General features: G+C 35.4%; 1 protein-coding gene across 16 annotated transcripts in view; it reads right to left on the bottom strand.

Moving 5' to 3' along the window:
- The window catches only part of LOC110106242 (DNA mismatch repair protein MSH5), a 52475-nt gene that overhangs the window by 32576 nt on the left and 2135 nt on the right, over positions 1-17764 (bottom strand). For 8 of the 16 annotated variants that reach the window (XM_028694142.1, XM_020836055.2, XM_020836065.2 and 5 more), the window contains exons 2-8: positions 7388-7525; positions 7155-7288; positions 7051-7078; positions 6956-6987; positions 6816-6873; positions 6638-6724; positions 1332-1388 (exon numbers count right to left, since the gene is read on the bottom strand). In XM_028694142.1, coding sequence (XP_028549975.1) covers positions 1332-1388; positions 6638-6724; positions 6816-6873; positions 6956-6987; positions 7051-7078; positions 7155-7288; positions 7388-7525 — 534 coding nt within the window. Of the gene's footprint in view, positions 1-1331; positions 1389-6637; positions 6725-6815; positions 6874-6955; positions 6988-7050; positions 7079-7154; positions 7289-7347; positions 7526-17764 lie in introns of those variants that run through there. The other 8 variants (XM_020836056.2, XM_020836068.2, XM_020836067.2 and 5 more) reach the window with 8 other exon arrangements.

Here is a 17764-nt window from a genome sequence, read left to right as displayed (position 1 = left end):
TATGGAGAGTTCTTGAAAAGAAATGAGTTAATAATGCTTATATTCAAATCATTAAAGATATGTATGCAGGAGCTATTACTTGTGTTCAAACACAAGGTGGTTTGACCAAGTATTTTCCTATTTCGGTTGGATTACATCAAGGATCAGCCTTAAGTCCATATATTTTTGCTTTAGTCATGGATGTTCTCACTAGACATTTGCAAGAGGATGTACCTTGGTGCATGCTTTTTGCTGATGATATTCTTCTTGTTGATAAGACTAGAGAGGGAGTTGAATGTAAACTTGAATTATGGAGGTCAACTTTAGAGTCTAAAGGTTTTCGCTTGAGTAGATCTAAAACTGAATATATAGAGTGTAATTTTAGTGGAAATAGACCTAGTGAGGGGATTATGACTTTGGGCGATCAAGTCATTAATAAGAGTACACGCTTTAGATATCTTGGATCTATTGTTCAGAGTGATGGTGAAATTGATGGTGATATTATCAGCAGAATTCAAGTTGGATGGTTGAAGTGGAGGAATGCATCGAGCTTATTGTGCAATAAAAAAGTCCCCCTCAAACTTAAGGGAAAATTCTATAAGATGGTGGTGAGATTTGCAATGCTTTATGGTGCCGAATGTTGGCCATTAAAAGAGAAGCATAATACTAAGTTAAGTGTTGCAGAGATGAGGATGCTTAGGTGGATGAGTGGCTTGACCCTTAGAGATAGGATACGAAATGAGCATATACGTGAAAAGGTTAGAGTAGCTCCAGTGGAAGATAAGATTAGAGAGAGTCGCCTTAGATGGTTTGGTCACATTAAACGGAGACCTTCCGATGACCCGGTTAGGAAAGTTGAGGTATTGGATTTGGCTTATGTTAAAAAAGGTAGATGACCTAAAAAGATTTGGTTAGAAAATATTAGAAATGATCTTTCTTTATTAGATTTAGCTGAGAATTTGACTTTTAACCGGACACAATGGCGAAAAAGGATTCATGTAGCCGACCCCACGTAGTGGGACAAAGGCTTGATGTTGTTGTTGAGAAAACAACTTTTTGGTAACACTAGTTTATCCCTACATATGAAGAATCGTGACTTAAGCTGCCACAGGTTTGTGTTCGTTTAATAATAATTCAAATTAGATTTTGAAGGGCTCATTTAGGGATTATAAAACATAAAGGTTGTTCTGTTAGTGTAAGTTGTTAAAAAAAATGTGACATTATTAAAAAGGGAAATGTTTAGCAACTAATAGTAAAACTTTCTAGGTGGATAAGAGCCTAGCAAATGCAGATACTCATAAATGTTAGCAAAAAACTATCCGCATGTAAACTTGGAATATTGCTTGGTTTACCTTCAGGAATGCATTCCAGTCAGCATCGGTGCACAAGGAACTTGGAGAGTTGAATTTCTGCCACAGAACAGCAAATTAGACTAGGTATCCATACATGGCACGTAAAAGCTTTAAAAATCATGTAATTTTAATCTTAATGCATATAAACGATAGGTTATATAGTTTTAATTTTAGAAAAGAGGACTTCCATATTAACAACTTAAGCTAAGATGCATATTCAAGAGAATATTCACATGCTAACTCTTGATGCAATTTTTTTTTATTATCTAGTCATTAATGTAAGGACTTTTATTTGTTTAAGTGACTCATAGAGCCACGCATATGATATTCAGCTAAGCTATGAGTTTTATGCTGATGTGTTAACACACCCTCATGGATAAGCAATTAATCAAATATTAAATTGCATGCAAAGACCCATAAGGAGGCTTTACATTTCATTTGTTTTGAAAAGAGTTCACTTATTTTTGAATAAGCTATGTAAGTTCATTCGAAAATATCACCCAGTAGTTGATTTTAAAATTGTTTATATTTTAATAAGTAGAAAACTTAATTTACTAAGAGCCTACCATATAAAATATCTAGACCATCCCCAAACATAGTAAAAAAATTAGAAAAAAGAATTACTTTTTAAATGTGCATTTAAAATAAATAAGTAATAAAGTATAAATAATTAACCTCAAAATAATATAGAAGCCTTTATTACAACTAAAAAAATGATTGCTATGTTGTCAGCCTTATAAAAATCAGTAGAATTTACAGGCTCATCCTGTGGCTCTTCAAACATTGACTTTTGATGCATTCACGTCTTTAACTTTTGGAATTCATTCACATTTATCATTCCTTCAACTGTATTCCACTAGCCTACAAAACTTCCTAAGACTATAAATTGTATTTGTAAACAGAAAAAAAAAACTTTCCTACAAACCAAAGATTAAGAAGCACTTAAAATATGTATAACCATCATCAAAGATTGCTCAACAATTATTAGTGCCAAGCTAATTTTCAGCCTCTTAGTTATGCCTGCTCAAAGCTTTTAACTTATAAGCAATGCTCGCATGCAAAAATTATTAGCCAATAATCATTTAGTTTGTTTGCCTCTTTTAAGCATATCAACATACATCGAAAAATAGATATTTCTATCCTAAGACTTAAATATTTATATCTTGGCAAGCAAGAAGAAGTGCCCAAAACATAGATAATCCATCATACATTTCACACCAAAATCATAACCACATGCGCAAAAAAAATTATAATCCTAGATTGCCTAAGGATTTGTGCATCCAGTGTGTACCGGCTCATGTGGCTATCACAGTACTATTTGATGCGTTGTTTTATTGTGTAATAAAAAGATATTCAATTTTAATCCAATAGTGATTTTACTTAAAGTTATTTGTAAATTCAAACTTTTATTTAATTTTTAAAGGTGTTTTGTATTTTTAAAGGATTATGAAAAACCTATAGAATGATCACTACTTGCTTTATATCCTAATGTTATTCATGAAAAACCTATAGAATGATCAATCACCATTTTTATTTCCTTTAATTACTTATGAACTCTTCAATTTACTTTCATGTTGTTTCAATGCCCCAAAATATTTTACTTTAAATGTATTCTGATTAAAGCCTATTTAACAATATTGTATTGTGATGTACTCTGTTATCTCTTGTTGTGTTATGATGTGATATGCAATTAACTAAAGTGGATGACACTTTGAGGAAATCATTAATAAGAGTATTGAGTATGCTATACCACATAATAAGAATTGAAGCAGTTTAGTATAAAAGTACAGTAGCATTAATGTACATTTGTTGAATGATCAACATGATGTTATTATAAATTTATTTAAAACTAATTTAATATACTAATCATAAATATCATCTACTTGCTTTTACATGAGTCTGTCATTCATGATATCCTAATGTTCAAATATATGGCATTCCACCAAGAAGGGTGGAATGACAAATCAGTTTACTTAAAAAATCCAAGTATTTTTTAATGAATTTTAATAGTTTTCTTATATTTTGGATAATAGAAAGAAGGTTGCTTAATTGAGTAAAAGCAAACTTTCCTAAGTTTTTCACGTATAGCTTGGTGAATGTCACTTAATTGGATAGGATGAATTTCAAAATAAAGCTTTTAAAGAGGCCTACAAATTTATCTAGATATTTAATCTAAAGTTCATGTTATGCCTTCAAAACCTATTTAAATGAAATTCATCTTAAAATACAAGCTCTCAATTTCAATGTTCGTATTATAACTCACAAAATCAATAATCAAACCTGATTCTTTGTTAGCAAGCGAACATAATCAACAAGATTCCAATAACCAAAGATATAAATTATTCAAAACCCTGATGATGGTCGTGTTAAAATGAATATCAACAAGAGGGAATACTATAATCAAAATACAACGAGAATGCAAACCGAACCCAATCCTCTGCCGACAAATTGACAGAGTTGACACAATTCAAATGACAAAATACAAACAATTTAAAATACCCAACAATGATCGCATTAAAAATTAATCTCAACCGGAGGGGTTAACTATCAAACTTTATTAAAATTTTAAACTTAACGTTTATCAAAAATTTAAAATATCTCAAGAGAAATTTAATTATTTAAACTTAAAGCAAAACTTATCCACCCTCCGCAAAACTCATCGCATGTAATATTAATAAAATTCATTCTCAATTAATTTCTTGTCAGGCTGCACATTGCATTTATCCTCTAAACGATGGCTTAGCCCAATAGCTCCACAGAACCCGTGGATTGGCCCAATGACACCACATGGTAAATGATTATGATTGGTCCTCTAATCGGTGACTTGGCACAACATGTCCACAAGAACTAGTAGCTTGGCCAAAAAACTTCATGTGGTAAATGATTATGACCGAGGCCCTCTGACCCAGTGGCTTAGCCCAACATTTCCATTATATTATAGCCACGGCTAAAGCTCGTATGTTCCCCAATAACTAATGTCCTTGAATAATAAATCATAGGGTATGATGGACAAGATACAAAGTCCTCTTTTAACTAAGGTTAACTTAAATTCTCCCCTTAGATAAGCATTCATCTTAGCTCTACAAGGTATCTTTGTATAAAGCAATCTATAGTTGTTGTTAAGTATCTTTCGGTTAGATTGGGTCAACTACCTCCTCTAAATAAGTAGACCAAATATTATGATGAGTCAGGATGAAGAAACCATGGGAACTTGATCGGATTCAACATCATTCCCCCACAAAAGCTCAATTTTTTTTAGCCCACAGATTCCAATGTTTTGTAAAGGTGATTGTAAAGCAACTATGATTGTAGGTACTATAAATATATTCTTTTTAAGAAAATTGAACAATCGTTTTTTAAAGCTAACACATTAGCAACTATGGTTGTAAAATGCAGTTTCTCACAAGAAAATTCTAAAAAAGAATGTGAAAGCAGCTAAGTAGGTCAACACTTGGCTCACTGATATAACAATATAAACATTATAATAGGATAGAAATATGATTTATTTGAATTGGATAAAGTGGAAAATTAAGTGGAGAGATTTTAGGAACTTGTTAAAGAGTTTAATTAAATCAGAAATTTAAAATTTCAATTTCAAAATTTGAAGGATTCGCTAAGAAAATTTAGAGATGAGAAGCAATTGGGAGAGAGGGGTCGTATGGGGAGAAGTACATGAATTTGGAATTCCCCAATTTTGCCCTAATGGATGGAGCAAGAAAGAAGGGCTTACACGATAAGAGAAATTGCAATGCAAGAGAAGAAATAACAAATAAAATTGCTGTAATCAAGGACAGTATTGTAGGAAGTTGATGAAAATGAGAGAATAACTAGTAAAATTTCAATAAAAAAGAAGCAAAATTAATAGGATTTTTTCTATGATACCATAGTGTTGTAGGGTAGTCAGTTGAATTATAATTTTAGTTAAAAAACGAAAAAGTAAAGGATAATGAGTAAGAAGGAAAAAAGATGTAAAACAGTAAATTCTCAGGCTGTAGATATAGAATCCTCAATGCATATAAATTGCTGAATTCTCAAAACAGATAATTAAAAAGGCAACATAAGGGCTATAGAAAACTTCCATTCAACTTTACATAACAACAATTTTACAAAACATACGGGGCTATTTATAAAAATAGCCTAGCTTGAAAATTGTAAATCTAAACTACCCCTCAAAGCTCCATTTAATACTTCAGAATACTATGAAAACGGCATCAGCAAAACTACAAATTAGTAAAAAAATCTAAAATATAACTAGACACAGATATCCTATTTATCTAGAGTTGATAGAATAACAGACAACAAACCACATCATAGAGTTTAGTTGTATTGAATTTCATCAAGCATCATTAAACTATCTATCTATGAGCTTATCTTCTGGATCAGCAACTCATAGAGCTTCAGTAGAATTTCCATGTCATCATTTATACATTTCTCCAGCCACAAAAATGACCGTCTAACTTTTACAAGGCAGGTAAACATACTAAAATGTAGAAGTTATTTCCATCTTTGCTCTGAACACGAACATTGAACAGTTATCAATCATTAAAGTCTTGATAATAAAGTGGCAGAATTAGGTGCCCTAGCTAAAGCTTTCACCCCACATCAACGATGACCACCCACGATCTTCAACTACCACTAGATTAAACTACCCCAATGATGATCTCTGTAATTGGATCCTCCCCCAACCCAAGTTCTTCTGAAAATTTCAGACTCGCATTTCTCTGACTGCACTAATGCTTCATATACCTTGGCCCAAGTCCTAAACTTCTATATGAAAATAACAGTTAAAATCTCCTTTTCAGGTACCTTTTCTTTTCTAACTTTGGGCCAATTTCTATAGAGTTGAAAGGTGTGGCTAGAAAGTAAATTTCATTTAACATGGTGGTAATATCAGGCAGCCTCAGCTCAGAGCTCATTCTGAAACCAACCCTTACACTGATGGTTCTCACTCCGCAACTATGTTTTATGCAGCTTTCATTAACGCGTATACTACTTTATACATTGCATAGTTCATAGTGCTGGCATTTCCTTGCTTAAAGAGACATGAAGCATCCCAAATAAAGCAAATGATCACCTTTGAAACTTGCTATTCCTATCTAGAGCTCTTAGTTATGTAAACTACATGAAAGGACACACTACTTTATTCAAATTCAAATGTCACCATTCTAGGTTGAAGATATTTTTGTGGAGGGGGACTAAAATTTTAAACCAAATAAACACTTGCAGATGGACACTGCGAAATTAAATAGCCCTGCATTATCAATTGAAATACAGCACAAAACAAAAATAGAGCCAAGGTATCACACCTTTAGCATGTAGGGAATATCTTTTACAGACTTCAGTGTTTCTCGCAATGCAGACATCACCTCCTCGCAGCAAAGAAAGAACGATATGTAATGATCTTAAAGGATAAACAGAAGTAGATAGAAATTTAAAGCTTCAGGAAGAATAATTTAAACAATGGGTACTCTGAAAAAAGGATATTGTATTTAGCCGGCTATTCAAAATGCAGAGGTCAAGTATAGGCCTTAAAAACCACGCCCTGATATGAAAGGGATATTTTTTAATATCACAGATGATGCAAGTAAGAATAATAGTTTGTGAAATAGACTTCAGGGGCTCACCTCAAGAGACGCCTTCCCATTGGTGTAACACACTAGATATTAAAGCATTAGTTGCATAACACAGAATAGGACTGGCAACAAAAGCTTACACCTACCTTATTAAACATTCCAAAAACGGAAAACCTGCAATTCAAGAGATTCAATATTCAATTTGAAACAATGAACAAAGAATTTGCTTCACACAAATGAGGAAACCTACCCTTCCTTAGATCGGCCAATTCCCATGTGACTTGGATGCTTGTCGATTTGAAAAATCTGCAGAGCCTCATAAGCAGTTGCATCGAGTTTAAGGAATTTGTCTCTATTGAACAGTATAGGAAGCCATGCTAGGATTTTCAATAATAGATGCATTGAAAGAAATAAAAAAAATATAAATATAATATATTCAGTACTTCAAATAAATGGAATAGGATAAAATGAGATCTGTTCTACTGAATCAATGGTTATTGATGCATTGCCACCCTCCCTTTGTTCCAAGGTGTCTATAAGCCTCTCAGTTTCTAGCACAGCAAGAAGTCCCCCACTAGCACGAACTTGGACATCACTTCCAAGATCCACCATGGAATTAAGCTGTAAGTAATCAGTAGATGGAATCACAATTTTATATAGAAATAAATGCATGAAGTTTAAAAAAAAAAAAAAACAGTGGCTTAAAAGAAAATATATTCTTCAAGTGCATAACAATCAACTAAAGTCATAAAATAAAATTATAAAAAATAAAATTAAGAAAAAAAGACTTAAATATATTATCATTCTCATCATCATCTTTGTCCCAACCGACAGCAGATTTAATGATCTAGCTAATTCATGATTGGATGACAGCATCAAACATTCATAGCTTCTCTTAGCACCAGCAGTTTAATGATAAAACTCTTACATAATTTACTAAGTGGTGGATAAAATGAAATATTAAAGAACAAAAGATGTGATGAATTTTCTGGAAAAAGTTTTTTTAATCATTTAGAACAGTAAATTCCTTTTAGGCTGGAAGAAAAAAAAAATTATATATATATATATTGTGTGTGAAAGATCGGCATTAAAGTCAGACGTAAAAGTACCTAATATTATCAAGGTTGGAACTCCCAAATAACATTTTCTGTATTAACTGGCATATTATTTCGCAAGCCAAATTGATCGGATGCAATGATAATGATAGAAGAATGGTGCAATTTTGTGTCACCTGGAAGGAACACTCATTCCTTCATGCTTAGACTCTTAAAAACAAAAAAGGCCAAAAAAACTCAAGTAGTCATCAATCGCTTTGTGCTCAAAGTAGGCACCCATCCCTCGACTAATTTACCAAGGCTAGCAAACTTATGTTTGTCCAATGGTCTCAAAAAGACAATGTCATGTAATACCCAGTTTTCCTAAAATAATGTGCAAATTTAGCTCAGTTCAATTATACCCCAAAATATAAACTTTCATAAAAATCATGAAAAAGTATAACATTGTGTTTTAATCATCAAATGGAGCAAATTTGTATATAGAAGTATATGTTAATTTGCAAATGTGTACAAGTTATATAAGTAGTTTCAATTTTCATTTTTTCCCTTATAGTTTTTCCTTACTATTCATTATCAATACTACTGTATCTACAACAGCCGAAGTCACTAACTGATGTATGCAACAGTCCTGATATTAATCAATAATGGTGATTAAGTCCTTTGGGGAAGTGGGTATTTGTAGAATTTTTTAATTTTTTTATTCATTAAACCATCCACAAGCTGTACTCTCGGCAAGCCAATTGCTGAGCTGCAAACTGCGGAAGTGTGAGAGCATGTAGAACTATACCAAAGGAGGAGAATTCGGCTGAGAAGGTGAAGTCGGTTGGAAGAGGAAATTTTGGTTGGGGAAGAAGAATAAGAAAAAGAAGAAGATAAAGGAGAAGAAAAAGACAAAGAAGAGGAAGAGAGAGATGAGGAAAAAAGGTAAAAATTTAGTATTTTGTTATTAATTTACCAAAATCTGGTGAACTCATCTTGTGAAAAGTTATTAATTTAAATAATATTTAATTATTAATTTGGAATATCACAGTTCAGTGGGAAGAGAAATTTGAGGATGTCAAATAATGTATGAAGAGAGGAAATTGTGAGGTATATTACTTTAAGAATAACTTGATATTTTTTGGTGTGAAAATATATTTGTACGAATCGTCAAGTTTACAAATTTGGGTTGATGGAGATAACTTACAAGCATAAAGATAACAAGGTGTCCTAATTAGGGCTGCAAACGAACCGAGCCTAGCCGAGTATGTGAGTGTCCATGTTTGTGTTCATTTAATATCGGCTTGTTCAAGTTTGGTTCATGTTTGTTCGAGCTTTATTGTTTGTGTTCATGTTTGGTTCGTTTAAATTAATGTGTTCATGTTCGGTTCATGTTCAGTTCATGTTCGTTCGTTTAGTGCTTATCGAGCTTGTTCGCGAACATATTTAACGAATTTTTTTTAACTATCAAACAAATGCGTTCATGAACATATCTATGAACAAACACATTTATAATAAAAGCAATTGTCTATGTAACAAAGGCAATTATTATTTATATTTATTAATTTTATAGTCAAATATTAATTATTTTTATCTAGCTTATTCACGAGTTCAAAATCGAACACGAATTGAGCTTTTATCGAGCTTCTTATCGATCTTCTTATCGATCTTAATGTCGAGCTTGTTCACGAACTTCAAATGATGTTGTTCGCGAACATAAATGAGCCGAACGCATTAGTGTTCAAGTTTGTTTATTTAAGAATCGAGTATTTAAAATATTGTTCAAGTTTGTTTGTTTAGCTAATTAAACAATCGCAAACGAGCTTTAATCGAACCGAACAACGAGTAGCTCGTCGAACGTTTGGTTCGCTTGCAGCCCTAGTCCTAATTGAGGAAGCAACTCATCAATGAGGTAAGATGTGTAATTTCTAATTCATGAAGCAAGTGCTTTAGCCTTTTTCATGTACCCTTACACCAAAACTAACTTAATGTGTTACTCATTAGCAATTTTACATAATATTGAATGAAATCACATATTACCTAATGTTTTGGAAAATTTTATGTTTTACTAGGTGTTACATCGCTAAATAAAAGGCATGTTATATGTACAGACCTTTCTCTTATATGTGCATTGTGTACCTATTTATTTTAAATTAACATATGACTAGTGTAATTGTTAAAGTAAATGCAGTTATCAGAATCTAATTGACCTAAGAAAATGTGGCAAGTAGGGTAGTGTGGCCCCAATGGGCAATGCAACTCAAATGAAGACAATGCAACCTTGGTACGATGAAGCTTGCAGGCTATGGTTTTATAGAGGCAATGTCTAGAGATAACCTGGACTTATACATCAAGACAACACACATTATTAGACTATTGATGACCCAAAATTGAAAAGAAAAGATGTGCAATTAAATGAAGCATCTATGTGATTAAATTCAGGATTAAGTATTTAAAATAACTGACATGATATTACTTCTATAAGATTTTGATTGGTATTCAATCTTTTTGGAATCAGGTGAGCATATTAATGTTACATGATCTTTATATACAGCTCATTAATGCAATTATTCTATATTAATGTTGTATTATAAAGCAAAAATGGCTTCATTACATACAGTCATTACATCTGGATGTTAGTTAAATCTTTTATATTCTTCAATACTGTATTAGAACTACTTTTTTTTGTGGCCTGAAAGTTCACCAGACTTTATTCTGACTATTTTTACAGGACTGAGAAAAGATAAGATTGAGGATGACTAGAAATAGATTCAATTTAGGCCTTATGTTTTGTTATGTCCGATTTAAAGATAAGTGATGATGGGAGGAATCTAAGATATTTTTTATGAATATTTGAGGTTGTTAGTCACTCCGTAAATATAAATTATAAATGAAATTTTGGATTGTTTCTGCTTTGTTGATAAAGGTGGATGTTTTTCAAAAACGTTTATGAATAGTGGATGTATTATGATATGTAAAATGAATTGTATGAATTCATCTATCGCATCTCTCATCGAAATGTAGGAGTGGAGTCAGTGTGGGGCGTGACATGTGTCATATTAAGTGCATCCATATGATGACACTAAAAACTCTCACACCAATAATGATATAGCATGTGCCCCATGATTGAGTGATTAACCTGATTGTGATGGAGCCAATATATTATGGTTATAGCTTAAGCCCGGATATTCCCTAATCTATTATTCATGGGTAATAAGACGTGCCTAATAGAGTATGAAACCTTTTGTTAGTAAAGGTTGGCTTAAAATTAACCCTTTGACAAGCTCAGCCCTTGTCGTCTACGAGGTCCCCTTAAACAACACAACCCATTATTAATGAAAGTGATCATTTGTTGAAGTTGGATCAGTATCTCTATTGACTAATTATATCAAGATCATAACAATCCACGATACTGAAACCATAAAATCTGATCATTCCCAATCATTCGCGTTAAACTAATAGTGGTTTATTGATGGGGACATCGGAGCTTGGAAAGTCTATCAGAGACGTGGTCGTCGATCTATGGCCATGATCAAGTTGATGTATTTTTTAGTCATATTATGTTTTTGTCTTTTATTATTTTATATTGTATTTGCTTTTGTTATTTTCCTCTCTTACCCCTTACTTAAGGTGTAAGCTTAAAGGGCATTGTCTTCTCTTATTTTTGAGTCCTTTGTATGAGGCTATATATAATCATTATGTCCTCTTTTCATGCTAAATGAATGAAATGATAAAATTTTACCCGTGTTGAGGTCTTGTGAGAGCTTGAGAGAGATTGGAGAGAGATCCCTTGGAGAGGGAACCGGATCACCCACCAATCTTAGAAGTCTGGGTTCGTGGCTAAGTTTTTCTTTAGTTTGTGTCTCCACTTTTCTCCTTTGTTCTTCCACTAATCCCCGGTTCACCAACGCCCACTACCGAATCCCCAACTTCTCCAGTCCACACCAGCCGACCTCAACCTGCCATCACATCCCCAAATCAGCCCCTTTATTCTCCACCTAGCTGCCAACCCATCTCCAAAACCCCTAGCCAAGCCGCCGGTTTCCCTTCCCCCCCCCCCCCAATTTTCCAATCTCCACTTGAATAGTTTCCTTTTTTTGCTTAACTTCTTTTGGGAAAGTTATTTACTTTTAATCAATTAATTCAAATTTGAAATTTGAATAATTTCCTAAAATATAATCTTATTTTAGGAAAGTTTCTAAAATCAAATTTAAATTAATTTGATTTGGATTGGACATTTAATCTCATCCTAATTAGTAAATCCCAATGAGTAAAACATTAAACTTGATTTAATTCCCCCCAAACCCTACCTAGTGTCGCCGGCCCATAGTGGGTTTCATTTGAGATTCTTTCCAAATTCCAAATCACCCTCTTGGAAAGAATTCAAAACCCCTTCTCCACCTCTTTGGCCGAAATCCCCCCTGGGCTCCAAAAATTCGGCCCCAGCCTCCGCCCGCTCTTGCTTTTTTCTTCGGCGAGGGAGTTTTAACGGATTAAGTTCCAAGGTAAATTTTGGAAGGCAGTTGGGTTTGTAGATAAGACACTACCCTGATATTTCGCCCTCATTTTGCGAGGACTTTATGATCTGAGTTCTGGTTTCCTAAATGAGAGGACTTTATGATCTGAGTTCTGGTTTCCTATAGGCGCAAGCCCCTATAGTTAATTACCCCTCTCGATAACGACAGAGAACTTTCGATGCAAGCTATTCGTCAATGAATACATCAAATCCGTAGATATGTGGTATCCAGCATATAGTAGCAGCATGGGTTTAACGAATGGAAAATTGAAGGTTTAATATTTAAAATTGGAAAATTCACCATCTTTCACTTAAAGCGGATGGTGGGGGAATGGATGATGGACCCGATCAAGATCTCATGGTTCCGTCGTCCCGGGCCATCGTGGTCCCTGGTCTACTTAGTCAGAGAAGGTAGTCGACCCAACCTGACAGAAGGATCCTTGTCGGCAGCCATGGGTTGCATCGTCCAAGGGGACCTTGTAGACCTGGGATGAATGTTTTCCTAAGGGGACAATTTTGAATTCACCTTAGCTAACAGAGGGCTTTGTGCCCTATCGATCATATCTTATTGATTCATATATTCAGGATTTGATGCTATTAAGGAGCGTATTGGCTCTGACCATAACCAATATTTCATGGTGACATTTGACGGCAAAACCACTCGGTTCAGAGGGCTCCGGGTCATAACTGTTTATCATGCGATGCCATTTGGCGGCAAAACCGTAGATTAGAGGACACGTACAACGTCCTTATTGGCAAGAGATTATTTGAGAATAGATCTGATGAGGACATCGATCCAAAGTCCTCACCGATCGATGGCCACGATTCAGAGCTTATTTTTCTAATTGTTTATGCATTTTTATTTTTTATATTTTCCTATTGTACCCTTATGTTGAGTTGAGTTATGTTGGGGCCCTGAGGGCAATTTAGTCTTTATTTATTCATGTATGCTTGAGACCTATATATATGGGTCTTTCCTCTTGTAATAGGGATGATGATTTTGAATGAAAATTTGGCTCTTGTGTTCTCTTTGTGAGTTCCGTCTTGAAGATCTCTTAGTGAGTTCTTTTCTCCTAGATCTCTGTGTGAGTTCTATGGAGAGCCCAAGGTGAGGGCAAAAGCAACACCCACCAGTCATTGGAAGAGTCCGTGGCTCGTGGTCTATCCCCCATCCCCGATTTCCCCTCTTTCTCTCCAACCCGCCCACCTCAACTCCCCCCCTTAGCCGCCGGCCATCCTACCACCACCATCCGGCCGGGAATCTTCCAACCATTGACCCAATCTCCTCTTCCATTCGAAGCTAAATTTTGAAGTTCGAATTTCGAATGCCAAAATCTTTCCTATTTTAGAATTTCCAAATTAGGAAAGTTTTTGAATTCGTTCTCATGACGAATTTCAATTTCAAATGGATTTTGTTTTAACCCCTTGCAAACATCATGCATGCAATTTTGGAAGCCACCCACTTACACCCACACCAAATCCCCCTTCTAGAAGCCGCCGGCCCCATGCTTGGGTGGAACCCCATTAATGCTCCATTAAGGCATTGATTTCTCTTGAATTAGGAATTAACTCCAAATTATTTTCCCTCCTAATTTACTTAAAACTGAAATCAAATTTCAGTTTTAAGTTTTCAAATCTCCTCCTCCTCATCTTGCCGCCGGCCCTAGGATGGGCTCTCCCATTGATTGCCTCCTTTAATGCTACCTCATATTTGAAATTCAAATTGATTTCAAATAAATTTCCCCTCCAATTTTACTTAATCCTGAAATTAATTTCAGGATTGGGAATTAATCCCTATTCTCCCCTCTATTGGCCGCCGGCCTTGCTTGGGGTTAATGCCCATTAAATGCCACTTTATGGCATTGATCGCATGAGGTTTGAAATTCAAATTCTAAGTAACCTCCCTCCTAATTTAATCCAAAATCTGAATTAATTTCAGATTTGGTTAGATCTCTCCCTCTCCCCTCATCTAAACCCAATTCCTCCTCCCATAACCCGCCGCCCCTCCCCTTCTCTCACCTTGGCCGATCCTCTCCCCATCCTCCTTGGGGTGACTTCGAAGATTACGGATGGACTATTGAAAGCACGCCGTCCATGTGTCCTCCACCACCGGCAACTTCTCCGTGGCTCGAGACCCTTGGCATTGCAACCTTCCTCGTGGCATCGTTTGGTGTGCTGAAATCTTCTCCCGCTAAGCCTAGTTTAGTTGAGTGGTTAATCCCCAAGGTGAACTTCTCGTTATTAAATTACGGATTGTTGTTTAATAGCTTTTTGTGTTGCTACGATCGTTGTTTATCCATGAGTTTTGGTCAATCTACGCATACTTCTTCGCCTAAGCTAGTTAATAACACGATTTCTTTAATGATGTTCTTGCTATCTCAATAAGGTATTAATTGAAATTACGTTGTCATTCACTTTTAATTTTCTTAAGAAGCTCCTTGCATGTGGTTTCACATCAAGATCCTATTGATATTTTTGACTAGGCATTAGCTTTATGTGAGCTGAAGTAAATTTGAATTTGTCCACCCCAACAAACCGTTGCAGAGGGTTGATGGATTTTGTGCTTTAAGTGATTTGATGATGGAATATTTCAATTATAAATATTTTTTTTAGATTTTGGATGATCTTTGGGATTTTGAATTTTCGAGAATTTAAGTGGCATTTGAAAATATTTGTGAACCCCTCCGATTGAGATATTTGTTCAACACGACAATCATCGGGGTGTTTGGGGACATTTTTATTTATGGATTGAACCTTGTCAACTCGATCAAGGATCGGATTCCTCGTAGGCATTGTGCCTTTATTAATGTTACAGATATGGTGGCGTGGCATTATAACTTGTAGACGCCTTCTGTCTGCTTATATTAGTGTTGCAGATCTGGTGACGTGACGTTGTAACTTGTAGACGCCTTATGTCTTCTTATATGAGTGTTGTAGATCCGGTGGCGTGGCGTAATAGCTTCTGAATTGAGTTGTTTGCTACTTTATACAGGTAGACTGTCGTGCACTACTTACATGATTTATGCAGGTAGATTGTAATGCACTAACGAATCTCCTGCTTTTGGATACAGGTGAATCATAGCGTTGTCACCTAATTGCAATGAGATATTTCATTATGCTGATACAGACTCTCTTTTCTCATTCACTGGGAGGTCCTTGAAATTCATGATCGCTGCTTTGAAAAGAACTCCTTTTAGGATCATTAGTGTATTAGACTTGTTATTTCCGGTGTTTGTGGGTACCATAACTTTTTCTTCCTAAGTATAGGACCAAGAAGAAATTTTAGAACACCGGGAAGTTTAGTTCGAATTTGTTCAAATATCTCTTCCATTATGCCAAAAGGTGTCCTTTTCTGTGCATTGAGTTGTCTTCACGCTTGACGACCTTGCAGCATCTCAATCACCGCTGTTGTAGATGATATTTGTACTTGTGTCCACAATGGTTCATTGTGCTTACGATATACCCACTGTTGTTACCCACAAGTGGCTCGTATCTATTTACAAGGACCCGTTGTATTCACCACGACCTCCTGGAGGTGTTCGTAGAGTAGCTATTGTTCCTGCATCATATCCATCTTTCACCAATCTGAGGTTGTTTGATGATTGCACTTGTTCGTAGGGACGAGTCTTCCACTATCGAATGCCAGTATTGCCATCTCAATCTACAGGCAAAGTTGCTAGTGTTGGAGGTTTCAATAATGCACATGGGGGACACACGTATGCATTCTGCAACCATCTATCGTCCTTGCAAGTATGGCGCATTTGACCTCGTAGGGACTTGTAAGTGCTTCAAATGTGTTGCATTGTGTATGATGAATGTTGAATGAACTCCCCTCATTGTTAATTCCTTCATACATTTTGACCCCCATTGCTTGTAGGACTTAGTACACTTAACTGCATCTTGATCTTGTGTTTGTAACATATGGTCATGATTGCTTGCATGTATATGAGCCATGTTGAGTGTCACAAGTCTTCTATTTTCTCAACTAGAGAAAGAAAAGTGATGTTTGAATAATAAATGATCTTTTATTTTGATTGTTCAAGTCTCTTGCGATCGGACCCGAGTTTTGCATCCGAGTCCAGTTCAACATCATTTGCTCAAGCTTGTTTTGAGTTTGACTTCACATTCAAGACATGGTTCATTGAGGGATGGATGCCCATGCAAGCACACCCCCAGTGCCATAATTTGCATGCCTGCATCAGCGGTTCAAGCTCTAGTAATCTTGAAAGTTCAATTTCTTATCACTTTGGTTAAAGTTTAAGTTAGGTCCTTTATTTGCATTTGCCCAAGTCTGAATCTAAGTATAGTTCAGGCTCAAGATGAGCCTCTTCCATCCGTTCGAGTCCCCGCTGTTCTTGAAAGTTCAGGTTCTTATTCAAGTCCCCTGTGATCCAACTCAAGTCTTCGCTTAAGTTCAAATTATGTTCAATTGATATTCAAGTCTGGTTCAAGTTCGAGCTTATTTTATTTAGGTTCAAGTCTTGCTTAATCATTTGATTTGTGTTCAAAAAATAGGTCCTTGTAATTCAAGCTAAAGTCCACTAGTTCATGTTCATTTGGGTCCAAATTGTTGTTATTTTGAGTTCAAGTAAGGTCTAAGTCAAGTCTCACGTTCACCCGAAATTTTGGCAGCCTCCCAGCATCTCCCTGGAAACTATGAGAAACTGGGCCTTCCCACCATGCGCAATAAAGGCGTGTATGGTAGGTGTCCTCGAACAAGAACACCGCGGCCGTGATATTCGTTCCCACCACGTGCAATAAAGGCGTGTATGGTCTTCGACGGTACCTATTTTAAAAATGCAGTTTGCTTTCCCTCCCGCTCGGAGGTACTTATAAGTGACCCCGTCTCACAGTAGGTGCCGCATCGGAGTCTAATACCACCACGCGCAATAAAGGTGTGTATAGGTGGTTTTTCGGTGCGCCATGAACTTTGAAATGGGGTTTTAGATGATTACCAGGACTTGTCGTAGGTGTTGCACCGGGGTCCCATCCCACCACGCGCAATAAAGACGTGTATGAGCGGTTTTCTGGTTCGCCGCAAACAACGAAAACAAGCTCTCAAAGTTTTACGGTTAAAGGGGTTATACTTGTACGGGGTCGACACATGGATCGAGGCAAGAGAGGAGAGGGGTATACTTTCTTCCTTTCTTTTTTCTTCTCTTTTTTATTTAATAATAATTAAAATTAATTATCATAATAATTAAATAATTATTTACTAATAATTAATTATTTATAATTAGTAATTAATTATAATTATAATTAATTAAAGATTAACTATAATTAATTGAAATTAATTATAATTAATCAATA

Source organism: Dendrobium catenatum, unplaced genomic scaffold (assembly GCF_001605985.2).
Source record: "Dendrobium catenatum unplaced genomic scaffold, ASM160598v2 fragScaff_scaffold_51, whole genome shotgun sequence".
Taxonomy (NCBI): domain Eukaryota; kingdom Viridiplantae; phylum Streptophyta; class Magnoliopsida; order Asparagales; family Orchidaceae; genus Dendrobium; species Dendrobium catenatum.
The sequence above is the reverse complement of the archived record's forward strand: the minus strand, read 5'-3'. Positions and strand labels throughout refer to the sequence as shown.